Genomic DNA, 18,029 nt, shown 5'->3' on the forward strand with positions numbered 1-18,029 from the left:
TGATATCCCCAGAGGATGTTAAAGCACCAGGCCACTCTTTTTGTGCATGTGCATACTTCGTTGTCTGTTCTCGGAGCAGCTTGGCATTTTGCTGAGATATAAAGTTCAGAAGGTGTTTTCTGACCGCTGTTTGGAATAATAGACGTATTTTATCGGTGATAATTGTAGGCTCCAAGACGTTCCCACCTTGGAAGGTTATGCCCGAGGGCTCGGGTACAGACACCCGCAGATTGGATACCTCGTTGAATGTACGGGGGTGGGCCCGAGCCCACGGATACGGGGAGCTTTAACCAGAGAGTCGGTTCTTTTCAACGATCTATGCGAAGTACATTTGACAGCCTGTTCCGTCATGAGTCAATATGCGGTGTAAGAGCCAGACCAGGACCTATTGCTCAGGATCAGAGAAGTGTGCGGTGATGGATTTCATATGATGCATCATGTCCATCGTCTGACCAATCTCTATCGGTCATGGTTAGTCCAAAAGAGATGTAACAAAACGGTTCTGGTTATACGGAGTACCTATAACGGTTCGAGGCTCAGCTGCACCCGGCAAGGGGGAAATAACAGCTTGAACCTGCACAGGCCATCGAAAAGAAACACGAAATCTTAATTTAAACTAGTCAAATATACGAAGTTGCGAAAATCTTGAATATCCAAACCGAAGAGCCGACCAAAGTACGGGGTACCTCTGCATTATACATAAATTACACTGAACTGTTTCTCAACTACTCCGTACCAAGCAGATAGTTCACCAAAAGACTTGGCAGTAGTTGTGCCTTGAATAGGTCCAAGCATGACGCTTTCATGAATCATGAAGCATTGCCCTCGGCCTTGCTTTTGGCAGTTTCCACACCAGCCTGCTGCAGTCTCAGCCCGAGCACCTCTCCAGGGCTCTCGTCACACACGATAAGAGGATCGGCACTTGACAAAAGGAGCGTTGTCTGTGGGAAGTTAGACAACACTACCTCATATGCATATTGTATGGGACATATTAGCGAGTTTTGCTTGTCTTTGTCCGGGGGGAATGCATCGATCATCCAGTCCACAGTTCGCTTGATGAGATGATAACCATCCATATATGTCTTGTATGTTTGACTTTTATGGTCCGATATCAGTGACTGTTTGGAAGAGACCTCGGGAATGGGATGGGGGATTTGAATCTTGAGCTCGCAGTTGTGGATTGATTGGACCAGTGCGATCGCCATGTGGCCGGAAAAATATAAGACTGATAGAGTGTGCTTTCAAAGGTCTTGAGTATCTTTTGCGCCATTGTACCTCAATTGGAGTCTTTTCATAGAGTGGTTGACCCATTGCGAACTCCATACTAAACTTGTTTCACCAAGTGCAAGGTTGAGGACATCCTCAGGTGACTGTTGGAAGCATAAGCCAACAATGTGCAGTCATAAGAGATCAAGATGAAAGCTTGACATTTTCATACAGATTCAGATATTCATGTAGCTTAGGATTGCTGCACCTGGGTAGAGGCTGTAGTTTGTTAAATCTCCCCTCGGCTTGCAATAAGGACCATTCAAGGCGCCTGGAGCTTCGACCAAAGTGACCCCATGGCTACTTGAGATTACACAGCATTCGAGACTTGGAGAAAAAAGATCATAGAGCTCATGTGGAGTGCGAGATTAATTTTCCGAAGAAAACCTGTCTTGAGGTAGATGTTGGCCAATATTGTTGTATACGCAAAGGATTAAGACAGCCAAATTGGATGAGCATCTCCTTCTAGATATAAACCTACATATACCAACGACAACCACGACATGAGTCAACAAGAAAAAGTGGTTTGCTATACTTATTCTGCACCGGTGGTTCAACTGTTCACGCTATCCTCGCGCCATCTTAGAAACCAATCAGCAACATCTGGCCAATCACCATTTGCATGGCAATGAAATCGCCATTTTAGAGGGCTATTCTGTCAGATAAGGATATCTGCCCTCAATCATCAGCCAAACAAAGCTGTTCGCCCGAGTCAGAATCCAGTTAGACCTGGTGGAGACTGGGGAACTGATTATCAAGCACCGCGGGGGCTGCCGGGTCAATCCGCTTTGAATCACGGAAATTATTCTCTTCAGACTCAATACTGCCCAGGTGATTCAATATCTTTTGATATATTCACCGATCAGGAAATTGTGCTCAAAGTTAGACTGCTGCCTCACCTGTCGGTCACCTGTCACCTGCAAGGCCGTTGAGATCGGCGCCATGACAGCTCCACACCCGCTGGACCTATCGCACCACTTGTCCTATGCGACCAAGAACAAGAAGCCCAGCAGTGTCAAGGACTTTTATAAATACTTTCAGATTCCTGGAATTGCTAATTTCGCCGGAGGTAAGATAGAAAAGACTGCCCGTGTCAGGATAGTTATTGACCTCTACCAGGATTGCCACATCCATCCTATTTCCCTTACGATACCCTCGAAGCCAAAGTCGCACTACCACAGCGCTTGGAATCCAACGAGAAGTCCTCTGCTAGAGTAACAGTGCCCAAGGAGAGCACAACGAAAGACGTCCGACGGAAGATCGACCTGACAACGGCCCTCCAGTACGGCACCGCCGAAGGATATCCGCCCCTAAACGCGTTCCTTCGCTCGTTTGTGCGAGATCATCTCCACCCAAACATACCCTACGCGGGAGGACCGGATGTTATATTGACCTGCGGATCGACCGATGGCTTTTCCAAGGCCATCGAAGCCTTTACAAATATATGGAATCCCGACCGGGATTGGATCCAGCAGAGGGAGGGTGTCTTATGTGAGGAGTTTGCATACATGAACGCGATCCAAACAGTGCAGCCTCGGGGATTGAACGTGGCTAGCGTTGTGATGGATGGACAAGGTATGCTTGCTAGCGGCAAAGGAGGGCTGCAGGACGTATTGGAGAATTGGGACTTCCGCCTGGGGCGACGGCCTCATCTGATGTATACTGTTCCGTGAGTATATCAGACATGGACGCAAGAGGTCGTTTCATTAACGCTGATAGAACTGGCCAAAACCCCACCGGTGGTACGCTCTCAATTGAGCGCCGGAAGGAAATCTACGCTCTCTGCCAGAAATACGATGTGATCATCATTGAGGATGAGCCGTACTGGAACTTGCAGTTCCCGTCCGCTTACCAACAGACGGTGCACCACCGAGGATCATCCTCAGAGCCAAACCTTTACACAAAGAATTATAACGCGGAGGGAAAATCCTCGGGCTATGCTTACCTGGATTCGCTTGTCCCTTCATATCTATCCATGGACATTGAGGGCCGAGTAGTGCGGTTGGACACCTTCTCAAAGACTATCGCGCCCGGTAGCCGACTTGGCTGGGTAACCGCTCAGCCAGCGATCATCGAACGCCTGACTCGCATAACGGAGGTGACGAGTCAACAGCCATCGGGCTTCGTACAGTCATTGGTGGCAGAGATGATTTTCGGCCAGGACGATACTTCGGCAAAATCGTCCAAACAGATCGCACCGGGCTGGCACATGGACGGGTGGGTGCGGTGGTTGGAAGGTTTACGCGCTCGCTATGAAACGCGCATGCAGGACATGTGCACGGTCTTGGAGGAAAACAAATACCTTTTCCATGGATCAACTGACGACATTGATGCCTGGGAGGTAGTAGATCGAGTCCAGATGTATGACTTTGTTTGGCCGATGGGTGGTATGTTCGCGTGGATAGAGATCCAGTTCGACACACACCCCTTGCGCTCTCAGTATCCCCCCGAGCAACTTTCCAAGGCCTTTTGGGTTCATTTGACCAAAATCCCCCATCCGTGTCTCGTGGGCCCGGGCAGTTTGTTTGCTCCGACACCGATATCTGCCGCGAAGGCTCACAGATACATCCGCGTGGCCTTTGCCCCCATGGAAGCTGACGAGGTGGCGCCTTTCACCCAGAGATTGGTAGAGGGGTTCCGCTCGTTCTGGCAGCGGAAGGATTTGGATGGGCTGAGTGGCGAGGAGGCCCAGGGGTTTGATTTGCAACCAGGTATGAACCTCCTAGGGAACGGCTGCTGATGGATAATATGGGTCGGGTCTGCCAAGGGATATAGGGTGGTAAACATAGCCAATGAACAATGATCTTTCCCCCTTCTCGTTCTTCATCGGGATTTTGAAAGATGCAGGAGTTTGTAGCGGAGTAGCGGGAGCATCGCGAGATCTCTCAGTGGAGGCGCCACAATCGTCACGCGTGGAGCTGATTGGGTGCCTGGCTGCCTGACGGGGTTTCCCCAGATCTCACCTGTAGTCGCTCTACTGCTCTTCTCTTTCGCATATATTCTCTTTCCCCCAAATCCCTTCCCTTTGGTCCTTTTTTGTATCTAGTCGGCACCACAGTTCGTTTCTTGGTTCCTGTGCTATCCCGGGAGATCCCCACTGCGTATCGCCGCTAGCACGTCCGACGTCCGACCGCCGACCGACCGCATACCGACGAACCCGCTGTAGTAGCCGCTGCGCATTCGCCCTCTCCAGCTGAACGTCTCATCATGCCTGGGGAAGGTCAAGAGGAGGCCACTCGGCTATATGTTCCTCCGTTACTCGAAGATGACGATCGTCTCGTCGATCCCGAAGCTTCCGAAGACCTACCACCACCCGATGTTGAAGCAGGCACACTCCCCGTCTGGTTACGGGAGTCCTCCAAGTCATTTCGTTGGGGATGGGTGCCGCTACCACTGAGGAAGGTCGGTCGCGCCACCGCAAATTGGGTCAAAGGCCCCGATCCACCGCATATGCTACTTTTGAGGCCGCTGTTTCCCCGCGTCCAGGAACTGCCAGTCCAATATCTCGACCGTCTGCTGCCTAAGCGCAAATACAAGACTTTTCTCTTACTGCTGCTTTATGTCTCATGGTTTTTACCTTGGTTCCTAATTTTGTTGCATTCGCGCTCTTCAGGCTACATTGAAGGGTATGGTCGACCTCAGACACTGTCGTGTTCCACGAACTTCTGGTAAGATATGCACACTCTGCTCAAGACCGCGGCTCACATTTATAGGGAATTTGATAATGGGTGTGGTATCAATGGAAATGACTGTCGGCCATTTTCATCCTCGACCATTCCTTTCCGGTGTCCTGCGAATTGCCGCGATACCATATTGCTGGAGCCCCATACAGTGGGAAATCAAACTTACAATTACCAGGGCCTGGTTATTGGAGGTCCTCAACCGGACTCTGACTCGGCTCTCTACCGAGCCGACAGTTTTGTTTGCCAGGCCGCGATCCATGTCGGTGCGATTTCGAATGACGGCGGTTGCGGCGTCGTCAAGCTCGAGGGCGCGGCGCATTCTTTCCCGTCCGTCAAACAGCACGGCATTCTGTCTGCAGCCTTCCCATCCACATTCCCCAAAGCTTTCAGCTTCCTTCAATTGTCGTCACCGCAGGCCAGCTGTCCGCCGGATCCACGCTGGACGCTCCTTGGAATTACCGCCGCTGCTGTCGGCGTACTGTGGCTATTTTGCACATCGCCGCCTGTACTTTTCTTCAGCACGTTCTTTATGGTGTTCTGTCATACAGGCCTCGTTGGGGACCCGCCTTCCGATCCTTTCTTGGCTGAGCTTGTCTCCAGTCTTCTGTCTCGACTACTGCCGGCATCGTTCGTCGTCTACGTTCTGTACAAATTTTGTGCGGCACCGCTGCTCCGACCTATCAGCTCGCCAATTTATCAGCTCTCGAAGATGTTCCTCTTCTTACCTCCGCTTTTTATCGGAGCATTGAACAACTACACCTTTGCACGCTTGATTCCACTCAAGCGCCTGACTCCTATGGACATTCAGAAGCAACCCGGAGCAAAGTTGGCTCTGGCTCTTGTCATACCGATTGTGCTCTCCATTATCTTGAGCCAGGCGTGGCAGATTCGCCAGGGAGGATTGCTCCCCCGCTACCTGAAGATTTACTGCACCATGGGAGTAATCATTTTGATCCTGCTTCCCCTTCCGGGCCTTCGCTTACGAATCCACCATTACATCTTGGCCATTCTACTCATGCCGGGAACCGCGTTCCCCACCCGCCCGTCTCTCATCTACCAAGGCTTGCTGCTGGGCCTCTTCATAAACGGAGTTGCCCGGTGGGGATTTGCCTCCATTATTGAGACACCCGCAGCCCTTGGAGAGCAAGTGCCTAATGGAGATGGGGTCAATGGTTGGTGGGGCGCGACTTACCCCAATGTCACGAGCTCTTCTGTCAACATCTCCTTGCCAGATTCAGAGAACACTTATCGCGGCAATGGCAACATCACTTTTGCTCTATGGGAACACGAGCGCATGTCAAACCTAGCGGTAGATGGAATCTCTGTCCTTCTGAACGACGTTGAACGTTGGCGCGGTTATCTCGATGAGGACAAGATGGGTGAATTCACCTGGCATCGCCATGGCCATGATGGTTTAGAACTGCAAACCAACCCTCGTCTGGTTTCTCGTGGCATGGATGTCAGTGAGCCATCGCAGGCAGTCCTGCTGGGCCACGAGAGCTCAGATGCTGAGCCCGATGATCTGTTCTTCCGCTTTGCGTTTTTGAGAGGCGCCGAGGCTGGTACCTACGGTCCGACGGGTGTTTGGCTAAGTGATGGCACTTGGTATCCTCCTCGTCCCCCCAAGGCATAGATAGAGTTTTTCTCTTTGATTCGGGCTCTGCTGTTGTGTTCCATTCGGCGAAATAGACTATACACCTATACCTGTGTGCTGGCCACACAGTGCTAGATCATGTCCACTGTCGCTCATGACGTATAACGAAGATATTGATATTTTGACGCTTGATATGATTGGAAGTTTGGACATTTGAAATTCACACTCGTATTGCATCAGGCACGTGATCTCATAGGCAGCCGAAATTCAATCGACGATCTCAGATTTCTCTCGAATTGAGAAATTGACGAATTGGAATTTTGTAGATTACAACTCTATCATGGAGTCCGCGGGATCCGATCATGAACGCGACCCCGGACTGGTTAGACGCGCGGTATGTGCTTCAGTCATGCGTGTGAGGAGGGTCTAACAAGAACAGTGTGACCAATGCCGGGCTCGAAAGGTAACCCGCGACACCGATTTCACTTACAGATATTAATTCCCCGCCAGATCTGATGCGATAAACGCACGCCATGTTCAAACTGTCGGAGTTCCAGCATCGTCTGCCGATCCATCGATAGCCAGAAACCCCCGGAGCCCCGACGACGAGTCCTCATTTCCAACCAATAGTACGTATGGTGACGTATTGCCGTTGACTTACATTAACTCGGGCGCAGTGAGAAAAAAATCGATCTAATTGAAGAGCGTCTGGCAAGCATTGAAAAGACTCTCCAAGAGCTAGCCAATAATACATCTGCTTCGAAGCCTGCGTCGCATTTGACCCCTTCCCAGTTCCATCCCTCGCCGAATTCAACTCAATCTCAGCCGCCAAAGCGGAGCCCCGCCAAGCCGAAGGGTCCATTTTATAGAGCCAATCCTGCGATCGAACAACATGATTCAAGCTCTGCATTCGAGGGTAGCTCCTCCCTCAGCGCGCATGGGGCCTATGCAAGCGCTTTCTTAGAATCGGCGGTCTCCAAAAGCTCGCCGCAGGTGCTGTCCAGCCCAAAGATCAACGCGGCTCTTTCTTCCCTCAAGCAGATTGTTGGAATCCAGAACCAGCGACGAGAAGTTGATTCACAGGGGGCTCAACTGAGTACTAAAAATGCCCGAATGGGTGTCAAGCGTGACATCCGCGACCTCGAAATGCCGCCTTTGCAGCTGGTATTGCGCGTTCTCAGACATATAAAAGGTTTGCACTGCCTATATAACTTGTTTTCACCGATCTAATCGTTTAGAATACCCATCTTCCTGTTTCGGCGGCTACATGCCCTTCCTCGGGGTAGAATATTTCATCGAGAAATGCCGTGAAGTGTATTTCTGCGCAGACGACTTCTCGGATGCGGCATTCATCATCACCAATTTCTGCTTGTATAGCATCTTCATCGAGCTGGTTGTAGCCAAAAGCGTTGGCTCCATTGGGGAGGAATGCCAGCATTATATTGAAACCTGCCGTGACAACCTCGAGGCTGCGCTAGCCAGCCTCAATATCTTGATGCCTGCAAACCAAGAATCGATAATGGCGTTATCTGTAGGAGTAAGTCCTGATCAATGGTTACCCGCCCAAGCATTCTCGCTGACTCAATCCCAGGCCATGCATGCGCTTGAGATCTCCAAGCCATCAGTCGGCTGGAACCTCGCCTCTACGGGTATGCACCTGTGCCAGACGCTGGGGTATCATCGCCTGAGCTCAATGGAGCATGAGCCACTGCCTGTTCAACGCCAAAAGCAGCTCGTTTTCTGGTCGGTGTACACCATATTGAATATGATGTCGTTGCGTCTGGGACGTGCCTGTCCAATCCAAAATTACGACATCAGCCTGCCGTTGCCACCTGCTGATGCACTTGATATTCCCGAGCCATGGGGTCTTATCTGCGTGCTGTGGACTAAATCGGCCATTATCCAAAGTAAGGTCTACCAGTATCTCTATAGCCCGGAGGCACTACAACAACCCCAGAGTCATCGAATTGCACACGCAAAACAACTGGCCGCTGAGATGCAATCGAGCGTCATGCAGCCATTTGATGTAGGTGCCCCCCCGCAAGTTTGATTGAGCTTGCTGACAAGGATTCAGGACTTCTCGTCATCGAATTTGAAAATCTCGGAAATGGACCTCATTTACCTCACTACGGACAAAGTTAGCAGGTTATCAGTTCTCACGCTGATATACCGAGCAATCCCAGCCCCACCAGAGTCGGGTGCCACCTTCATTCCCGAATGCATTGAGACAGCGCGCGAAGCACTGGAAGTCCACCGGCAATGCGGCGCTTTACTGAGCGAGTCTGATGACTTTATGAAAACCTCCTACATGCACTGGTGAGATGATACCCTCGCAATTACTCCGACGAACAAAACAGCTAACAAAACAGGGCCATTCTCCTCTCCCCCTTTGTCCCGTTCATTGTCATATTCTGCAATGTGATTACAACCTCCAACCGAGAGGATTTGGCGCGTTTGGAAGAGTTCATTGCTTCCCTTCAACCCCTCAGCTCTTTCTCCCAATCCATTGATCGGCTCCACACCCTCTGCTCCATCCTTGGGACCGTTGCCCGCCTATACTTCGAAGCCAACACCCGACCCGAGACTGATGCTGAGAATTTCGTCCAGGTTGGCCAGGAATTTGATGCCTATCTGGGTGCGCTTGGACTGCCTAATAACTCCATGGGTAGCAATCCGGTAGGGTTGCAGCCTGGTGCTCCTGTGCATACCCCGGACCCAGCGCAGCCTGTGCCTGGGTTCCCGGCCGAATCGCAGGATTCGGGGGCTGCACAGTTGGGCAATTGGTTCTGGGGAAATCAATATATGATGGGTCTGTTAGAGGAAGACCTATCTCAATTCAACCCTGGCTGGTAGTGACGCGGATCATTCGATGAAAGCTTTGTACGATACAACATAATAAAAAACAACCACTCCGCACAATCAATACCAAAAAACGGCTTCATTGAACCAAATGTGATAGCATTGTTGAGTCTTTTTTTGTCAATATTTGTCCTCTTAATTATTATCTTGGTGAGTTGTCCGAGTACTAATTTCAGTTCATTGATCACCCCTGAGGCATTATGCGGCATGATAACCTTCCTATAAGATGAGCGATCAGCAGAGCCCGGAATCCCCCTGAAAGTGGCACTCTTTTGAGTTCATACTCACGGTCCAGGTTACTTCTTCCAGAAGGTAACACGCCCAAAGTACAGTGAACGGGTGCACTAGTGTCTGCGGGCGGCTCAGGCTCGAGGCTAAGGGAGCTAACTGCGCCTGGCGATCTCTGGCGGGAGCTACTTGACCCTACTCCGTACTCCGTTCAATGTTCAATATTTCAATTCAATTTTACTGGACAAAGCGCCGAATGAAGACACCCCGGTGAGACTGAAGGTAAAGGATCGATCTGGACGCAGGGCTAAAAACATTGTGCAGCGGATATTATACCCGTCTGAGAGTGCTCCACTGCGAAATTTTCACAAGCTTCTGCACTGGAATTCATTGAGTAACGCATAAACGTCATAGTATGAACTGTGGACTATGAGTACACCCGAAGTAATGAGAAAGAAAATGATATCAAGTATGTCCTTACAATCTCAATGATGTCAATTGAATCAAAAATCTTCGCGTGTGGACCGGTCCGGTCTTAGGGCGATTTAGATCCTTTTTAGTGTGCGGCATTTAGACCAAAGTCGCAGGTCCCAATTCGAAATCGCTCTCGGTTGGCTTCCGAGAAGCATCGGGAAAGGCCTCGGGAGAAAGAAAAAAAAGAAATAATGTTGGGGCCTTGACCGGGAGAGCCTACGCGTTGGGCCGTCGTTGAAACTGAAGTTATTGGGCCAGTCAAACACAAGAGATAAAATCCACTGCAACGGCTCAATGATGTTTGCTGTGGAGTCGTTCATAACAAGGAAGAGAAATGAAAGCCATCTTCCAGCGTTAAATAGGTCAAGCGAATCCATATTTGCCGGTTGACCGGTTTTTATACTCCCGACGTTCTTTCAGCCTCTCTGCCGAGCAGAGCTTCGATTGTTGATACTTCGCAGAAAAACAGATTATTTCACAGATTCAGTTCTGTAGTCTTGCACTGTACGCTGTGTACGATTCTTCGACTATCCCAAGCGACATCTTGATCTTGATCTCGACACCCAAGCAGCAATCTGGATATACGATATCTTGACACCCGCAGCGCCATTACTTCCATCAGCACCAATCTTCGATCTCCCTATGCAACAAGCTTAAGCATCTTCTAGATCTTGACTTCTCCAGTGCACCAATCCCTTGCGACCAGTTTCCAGGACTTTCGACGTAATGGGTGAATTCGATCTTGAAAAGACCGCCAGCGTGAAGCCTGCCTCGAGCAGTGGTTCTCGCTCCGGTGAGTCTAACTCTGATGCCGCTCGTCTCGCCGAGATGGGTTACACTCAGGACTTGAACCGCAACTTCAACATCCTCTCGTTGGTTGGTATCGCCTTTTGCATGTCCAATTCCTGGTTCGGAATCTCTGCCTCCATGATCACCGGTATCAACTCAGGTGGTACTGTATTGATCATCTATGGCCTCTTGTGGATAACCTTCATCTCACTCGGTGTCGGTGCTTCGCTTTCAGAGCTGGCCAGTGCTATGCCCAATGCCGGTGGGCAGTACTTTTGGGCTTTCGAACTGGCACCCCGCAAATACGCTCACTTTGCTTCTTACCTCAGTGGCTGGTTTGGCTATGCCGGTGCGATCTTTGCTTGCTCCAGTGTCGTGCTCGGTCTCGGTCAGGCTGCTGTTGGCATGTGGCAATTGGGTCACCCTGACTTGTATGCTTGAATTGTTTCTGCTTTGCTCCATTATATGCTGACCCTACTAGTGTCGTCGAGGCATGGCACGTCGTCCTGGCATATCAGTTGATCAACTTCTTCTGCTTCCTGTTCAACTGTGTTGGAAAGGTCCTTCCTCTCGTCGCCAAGTGTACCCTGTACATCTCTCTCACCTCCTTCTTGGTTATCTTGGTCACCGTTCCGGCTTGTGCTCGCCCCCATGCGAGTGCCAGCTACGTTTTCAGCCACTTTGTCAACTCCACTGGCTGGAAGTCTGACGGCATGGCTTTCATCGTCGGTCTGATTAATCCCAACTGGATCTTCGCCTGTCTGGACTCCGCCACGCATCTTGCGGAAGAGGTCCCTAACCCCGAGAGAAACATCCCCATCGCCATCATGGCCACCGTGGCAATTGGCTTCGTCACTTCTTGGACATATTGTATTTCCATGTTCTTCGGCATCAAGGACTTGGATGAGTTGATCAACTCTTCAACCGGTGTCCCCATCTTGCAATTATATTATCAGGCCCTGGACAACAAGGCTGGTGCCATCGTTCTCGAAACCCTCCTTCTGGTCACAGGCATGGGCTGCCAGATCGCATGCCACACCTGGCAATCCCGCCTGGCGTGGGCCTTTGCTCGTGATCGGGGCATGCCCGGCCACCAGTGGCTGTCGCGCGTGAACCACACTTTGGATGTGCCTCTGTATGCGCACTCGGTCAGCTGCTTCATCGTTGGTCTCCTTGGCCTTCTTTATCTCGGCTCAACCACTGCCTTCAACAGTATGATGACTGCCTGTATCTCTCTGCTGTATGTCTCATACTCGATCCCGATTCTGTGCTTGTGGTACCGCGGTCGCAACAGCATTCACCACGGCCCCTTTTGGCTCGGCAAGTTTGGCATGGCTGCCAATATTATCACTATCACTTGGACCATCTTTTGCATTGTCATGTACTCTTTCCCCTCGACCATGCCTGTTCACACCGGAAGTAAGTTTTCGTCTTGGTACCATCCTATTGGCTTTATTCTAACATGATCAGATATGAACTACGTCTCCGCTGTGTATGGCGTGGTGGTATTCATCATGCTTGTTGATTGGTTTGCCCGTGGCAAACACTCCTTCAAGCGCGATGAACCGACTGGGGAGAAGATTGAGGTCTCTCAGTAAATATTTTGCATTTTGAAGGCGTATTTTGGCATTTGAAGGAGTTGTATAGAAAATAAAATAGAATATACCCAATAGGTAGCATTTATCCGATATTCCACGCCACGAGGATCAAAGCTAACGTAATTAGAGTAAATCACATAACTAATGTATAATTCAATATCTTCCAAGGTTCTTGAGCCAGACCATACAATACCCAGTAATCAATTGATATACTCCGAGATCGCCCTGTGGGCTGTGTCTTAAATGTGAGCCATTGACCAATCACAGACCGCGTACGTAATGCGATCGGGGGTCAATTTGGAGTTCTTCTGCCACTTCGGCCAAAAGAGTCAATCATGATCGACGCTCATCGTGGGCTCTTTTGGACTCTTTTTTTTTTCTGGATCCAATTTGTAACATCTTTTTTAACCTTCTTTTTCCCCATCCACACTCCCCCGCAGTCCGCGTTATTATCGTGGGACACGAATGACGAATTAATGCCTTGATAATTACGGAGTACAATAACATCGATCAAACAACACCAGGGCAGCGTATTACGGTGAAGCACCGTACAATCACATCATGCTCTCTGCCAGCCTCAACCCTACGGCGAGCAACATGATTCCTCCCACCATCCCCAAGGGAGGGGAGGGGAAGCCCGAAGAGGTTATCCTGGAATCTCGCGTCTTGATCATCATGACAGGCGGCACAATCTGCATGCAGCCATCGCCATCAGGTTTCATTCCTGCCCGTGGGTTCCAGGAAAAGTGTATGGCGCGGGTGCCTACCTTTAACGATGCATCTACGCCTACCCCGATGGAGGTGGTGGTGAACGCGGCTGGTGAAATGACAGAGCACCCCAGTCTGCGCACACCCATGACAGCTTACGGCCGCCGGGTGCGGTACACTGTCTATGAGTTCGAGGAGCTACTCGACAGCAGTTCTATCGATGCAAAGGGTTGGGCACAGATTGCCGAGACCGTAGAGCGCAACTACACGCTGTTCGACGGCTTCGTCATCCTTCACGGAACGGACAGTCTGGCGTACACCTGTTCGGCACTGAGCTTCATGCTGCAGAACCTGGGTAAGCCGGTTGTTCTGACTGGTTCCCAGGCGCCTATGCTGGAGCTGCAAAATGACGCCACGGATAACCTGCTCGGCTCACTGGTTGTCGCGGGTCACTTCATGATTCCCGAGGTGTGTCTGTATTTCAACAACAGACTCTTCAGAGGAAACCGCACTACCAAGGTTGCGGCGAGCGACTTTGCCGCGTTCGATGCTCCCAACTGTCCTCCCTTGGCGGTCACTACTTCGATGCGCACCAATGTGAATTGGGATATGGTGCATCGCCCCACCAGTTTGGAGCACTTCAGTATTCAGACCAATTTGGATACCACCCACGTCGCTTGTCTGCGCATCTTCCCCGGTATCAAGCCGGAGATGGTGGACGCTGTGCTGAAGTTGGACGGTTTGCGCGGTTTGATTTTGGAGACCTTTGGTGCAGGCAATGCCCCATCCGGTCAGGATAATGCCATGATCAACGTTTTGGCGAGTGCCATCAACCGCGGCATTGTCATTGTTAACATCACACAATGTAAGTTTTTTTCTCCATCGCCGATCTTTGCATACCACCCACTAATTCAATCAGGCCTCACTGGCAGCGTGAGCCCGGTCTATGCCACCGGCATGAGTCTGTCCCGAGCCGGCGTGGTCGCCGGCCTCGACATGACAACCGAAGGCGCATTGACAAAGCTTGCATACCTACTTGCCCTCCCGGAGTCTACCCCAGAGTCCATCGCCAAGCGCATGTCAGTCTCCATCCGCGGCGAGCTCACCGAGTCCTCCCTACCCATCTTCCGCCACCCGGACGGTGCGCTGCCCGAGCGCATCCAGACCCTCACCTCAATGAGCTATGCGATTGCCCACGGCGATCTCGAAAAGGTCCAAGCGATCACCAAAACCGAACACCACTGGCTCCTGAACGACGCCGATTACTCCGGCAACACCCCTATTGTGAGTACTCCCTTACCTCTATCTCAGCCCGATTTTCGAGCCCGATCTAACCCTCGCAGCACCTGGCGGCGACATCCCCCTCAATCCAAATTCTTCACTTCCTCCTCTCGCAGGGCGGCTCCGTGCACCTCCGCAACCGTGCCGGGCGCACCCCGCTCTTCCTCGCCGCCAACGCGGGCCTCTCGGAACACACGCTGCTCCTCCGGAAGTCCGGTGCTCACCTGCACTCTGACGAGCGACCGGCTGCGGAGCTGCTAGCGCGTCACCGGCCCTTTGTTTGGGGTATGGCGGGGGTTGGGCCGAAAGAGATAAGCCAGCGTGAGATGGATGAGGAGTGGGAATGGGATGCTAGACGGAATCGGATGACGGCAGGGTCAGCGCCTTCCTAAAGGGAAAGAAAATACCCTAGCCCACATCTATGGAGTACGGAGTAGAATGTATGTGATTATTTTGGGGAAGGGGTATGGGGCCCGAGACCTGACACGACATTAACTCCAAAGTGGCGTGTAGTAGAGAGGGAGACCTCGGGATATTATTGCAGAGGCATACATAGCGACTTAGCGATAGAAGGATATCGGGATATAGGGTTATAACGTAGCGATATAGTGAATTGTATAGAGTAATCACGGGTCCATTCTTGCACCATCCTTTTGGGGAGTGATCACGCCAGCCTTACTCTGTAACGCAATACTACTTGTACTTGTACACGGCCGCGGAGATCGCAATGAGATCCAAGCCCCTAAGATGCAAGCTAAGTGGGGGAAGATAAGGCCATTTGTCCGTGTGTTATATTTTTTTCTGGGGTGAAGGTGTCACTAAACCTACCTTGGAAGTTGAAAGTCGGTAATTCCATTACACTGCCAAGGGAAGAATGCAAACGCGCCCTTCCGATACCCAGTTCTACCCAGTTTTATAGTGCAGATGGGCAGGATGGAGAAGATGTTTGGACCTGCTGTGACCCACAATGTGTGTTTAGAGCGAGAATTACCATACAGGAATACCATAATACCTGAGTATTACAGACTATTACACCATTACACTCAAGAGATGCTATTCCAATGGCCATTGCGGGGTTCAGGTACCTTTCAAGGTTGCTATCAAAGGCTATTCTTCACATGTATTGGACAAAACAGATAGATCAGACAGATCAGACAGATCAGACATATGCAAGTACAACCTTGGAAGCTAGAGATTAGCCCCAGTAAGTACCGGGATATAGCCATCTGTACGGAGTACGAGCAGAGCACGTCAACTAGGTCAGCCCCCCAAGACTGCGATTGGACGGTAGGCAGCCCACATCCTGGAGCAGCTATGGACCACGTGAGGCTACCCCTGGCAAATTGTTGGACGGGAGTCGCCTGCGCGATTTGTGTGTTATACGGAGTATTTGGACCATCTGGTGACCTCGGAATGCCTTCCGGAGCTTGGCAGTGGCATATAGATAGGGAAACTGAGATGGGTTGAGGGATATAGAACCAGTTTTATATTATGTAGTATATGCAGTATATGTTATAGTATAGAGGGATTAAACAAGCTCCCTACATATCAGTTACAAAAGTAAAGAATAACCTCGAAGCCAAGGCCGGAAGGATCTTCCCACTTGGGTGCCGAGCGGATGCCGATTTACGTAAAATTCGGTGGACGAGACCGCACGCTTTTTTTATTTTTTTCTTCGTTCTTTTCTTTTGGCTTCGATGGTGTCATTTGGAGAAAAAGAATCACGTATCAGATGGATAATATCATGTAAGATATGAATATAGTAGAGGTAGTATAGAATAAGGCATAGTCCTATACTTCGGTATAGTCTTGACTATATAACCTCCCTTATCTTATCCTCTCCGCGTTGGCAATTTTCACTCTTTCACTTTCTCCAAGTGAATACCCACGGAGTATTGCCCTACAAGTATTACACTACGGAGTATACGTACTGGTACTCGCAGATCCAGATGACTGTTTCAATCGCATAACAGTCGGTTCTTCTTACATACCACTTTGCTCCCCTCCCAAGGTACCCCACCAACCTTCTCGCCAAGGCTTACTCCGGATTTTCTTCTTTTATCTGGCCTGGTTCCCTCGCAATCTGATAACCTTGGAGACTCTATCCTCTCGGTACTCTTTGTACTCTCTGTACTCCCGGTCCATTCTCACTGCACCCCTCCCCCATCCACCCGGATGACACAACCGCAGAAGACTATCGCCGTGGTCAACGGGACAGGCCGACAAGCGGCCTCTCTCATCCGCGTCGCGTCCGCCGTCGGCTACTCTGTCCGCGCTCAGATTCACACCCTCAAGGGCATTATCGCCCCAGAGTTACAACAACTCCCCAATGTCACCCTCCTCCAGGGTCCCCTCCTCGGCAATGTCGCCCTGATGGACGAGCTCTTCAAAGGCGCCCAGTTGGCCTTCATTAACACCACCTCCCAGTCTGGCGACGAGGTCGCTATCGGCCGCGACCTCGCAGACGCTGCGAAACGCGCCGGCACCGTCCAACACTACATATACAGCAGCATGCCCGATCACTCCGTGCATGGGAATTGGCCCGCGCCCCCCGCAGTGGGCGCCCAAGTTCACAGTCGAGAATTACATCCGACAGCTCAATATGCCCTCCACCTTCGTCTACGCCGGTATCTACAGCAATAACTTCACCAGCTTGCCATACCCGCTCTTCCAGATGGAGCTCCTCGCCGACGGGAGTTTCGAATGGCGCGCCCCCTTCGACCCGGACATTCCTCTGCCCTGGTTAGACGTCGAGCACGACGTCGGCCCTACCCTGCTACAGATCTTCAAGGATGGTCCCAAGAGGTGGAATGGCCATCGGTAAGTTCCAATTCTATATACTAGATCACGGAAAAAGTATCCGGGTCACATTATTCGATCACTCGCTAACCGCAACTCTTCAGCATCGCCCTCACCTTTGAAACGCTCTCTCCGATCCAGGTGTGCGCGGCGTTTTCGCGCGCCTTGGATCGCCCCTGCCAGTACATCCGTGTCCCCAAGATCGAAATCAAGGTCAATATCCCGCCTGGATACCGGGAACAGCTCGAGGCGCTGGAAGAGCTGTTCGGTCGTTGTGACGCTCCCTACTTCCCCCAGCCGGAGTTCTCACAGCCCGCCGCTGGCTCACCCAAGGGCCTCGGTCCCTTCGGTGGAAAGGGTGCTGGTGCCGGTATGATGCAAGGGCCTGGTGGTGTTATCTCGCTGCGCGTGACGGACGAGGCCCGGCATCTCTGGCAGGGTTGGCGTGATATGGAGGAGTATGCGCGGGAGGTCTTCCCCGTGGAGGAGGAGGCTAATGGTCTGGATTGGATGCTTTGAGCTTTCCCGGTTCTTGGCTTGACACCGCCTTTTTCGTTACCTCGTTCCCTCTTCCTTATCATGACCGCTCGGGCAAAGAACGTGCATGGTGATGTGTTCTGTGCATGGACCTTGCGGCCTGGGCACCATTTTTCTCTTTATTATACGCTATCTTTCTTGTTTTTCTTTTCTTGTTCTAATCATTGCATTCTTGGCGAACGGGCATGGGATATATGAACTTTCATGAATTGA

At 51.0% G+C, this 18,029-nt stretch overlaps 7 protein-coding genes across 7 annotated transcripts; 6 read left to right on the top strand and 1 right to left on the bottom strand.

Annotated features, from left to right (window-relative positions):
* Window positions 1–809: 809 nt before the first annotated feature.
* On the bottom strand, window positions 810–1,205 carry N7506_003814 (uncharacterized protein; the record flags this gene model as incomplete). The annotated part of the gene is made up of 1 exon (XM_056953109.1): window positions 810–1,205. One exon carries the CDS (start codon window positions 1,203–1,205, stop codon window positions 810–812), a length of 396 nt encoding a protein of 131 aa, XP_056814801.1.
* Window positions 1,206–2,208: 1,003 nt separating this feature from the next.
* Window positions 2,209–4,006, top strand: N7506_003815 (putative aromatic amino acid aminotransferase; the record flags this gene model as incomplete). Its single annotated transcript, XM_056953110.1, has 3 exons — window positions 2,209–2,335; window positions 2,386–2,935; window positions 2,986–4,006. The coding sequence occupies 3 exons, from the start codon at window positions 2,209–2,211 to the stop codon at window positions 4,004–4,006; spliced, it is 1,698 nt and encodes a 565-aa protein (XP_056814802.1).
* Window positions 4,007–4,473: 467 nt separating this feature from the next.
* Window positions 4,474–6,582, top strand: N7506_003816 (LCCL domain-containing protein; the record flags this gene model as incomplete). Its single annotated transcript, XM_056953111.1, has 2 exons — window positions 4,474–4,934; window positions 4,980–6,582. 2 exons carry the CDS (start codon window positions 4,474–4,476, stop codon window positions 6,580–6,582), a joined length of 2,064 nt encoding a protein of 687 aa, XP_056814803.1.
* A 323-nt stretch (window positions 6,583–6,905) lies between these two features.
* N7506_003817 (uncharacterized protein) lies at window positions 6,906–9,396 on the top strand (the record flags this gene model as incomplete). Its single annotated transcript, XM_056953112.1, has 8 exons — window positions 6,906–6,937; window positions 6,983–7,006; window positions 7,101–7,172; window positions 7,221–7,735; window positions 7,782–8,080; window positions 8,135–8,569; window positions 8,618–8,859; window positions 8,913–9,396. 8 exons carry the CDS (start codon window positions 6,906–6,908, stop codon window positions 9,394–9,396), a joined length of 2,103 nt encoding a protein of 700 aa, XP_056814804.1.
* A 1,434-nt stretch (window positions 9,397–10,830) lies between these two features.
* On the top strand, window positions 10,831–12,491 carry N7506_003818 (putative choline transport protein Ctr; the record flags this gene model as incomplete). Its single annotated transcript, XM_056953113.1, has 3 exons — window positions 10,831–11,324; window positions 11,375–12,312; window positions 12,364–12,491. The coding sequence occupies 3 exons, from the start codon at window positions 10,831–10,833 to the stop codon at window positions 12,489–12,491; spliced, it is 1,560 nt and encodes a 519-aa protein (XP_056814805.1).
* Window positions 12,492–13,052: 561 nt separating this feature from the next.
* On the top strand, window positions 13,053–14,872 carry N7506_003819 (putative lysophospholipase; the record flags this gene model as incomplete). The annotated part of the gene is made up of 3 exons (XM_056953114.1): window positions 13,053–14,064; window positions 14,119–14,483; window positions 14,543–14,872. 3 exons carry the CDS (start codon window positions 13,053–13,055, stop codon window positions 14,870–14,872), a joined length of 1,707 nt encoding a protein of 568 aa, XP_056814806.1.
* A 1,783-nt stretch (window positions 14,873–16,655) lies between these two features.
* On the top strand, window positions 16,656–17,798 carry N7506_003820 (uncharacterized protein; the record flags this gene model as incomplete). Its single annotated transcript, XM_056953115.1, has 3 exons — window positions 16,656–16,967; window positions 17,038–17,300; window positions 17,384–17,798. The coding sequence occupies 3 exons, from the start codon at window positions 16,656–16,658 to the stop codon at window positions 17,796–17,798; spliced, it is 990 nt and encodes a 329-aa protein (XP_056814807.1).
* Between the last annotated feature and the right edge of the window lie 231 nt (window positions 17,799–18,029).

This window comes from Penicillium brevicompactum (genome assembly GCF_028827555.1).
Source record: "Penicillium brevicompactum strain IBT 35665 chromosome Unknown utg000002l_segment0_segment0, whole genome shotgun sequence".
NCBI classification, from domain to species: Eukaryota; Fungi; Ascomycota; class Eurotiomycetes; order Eurotiales; family Aspergillaceae; genus Penicillium; species Penicillium brevicompactum.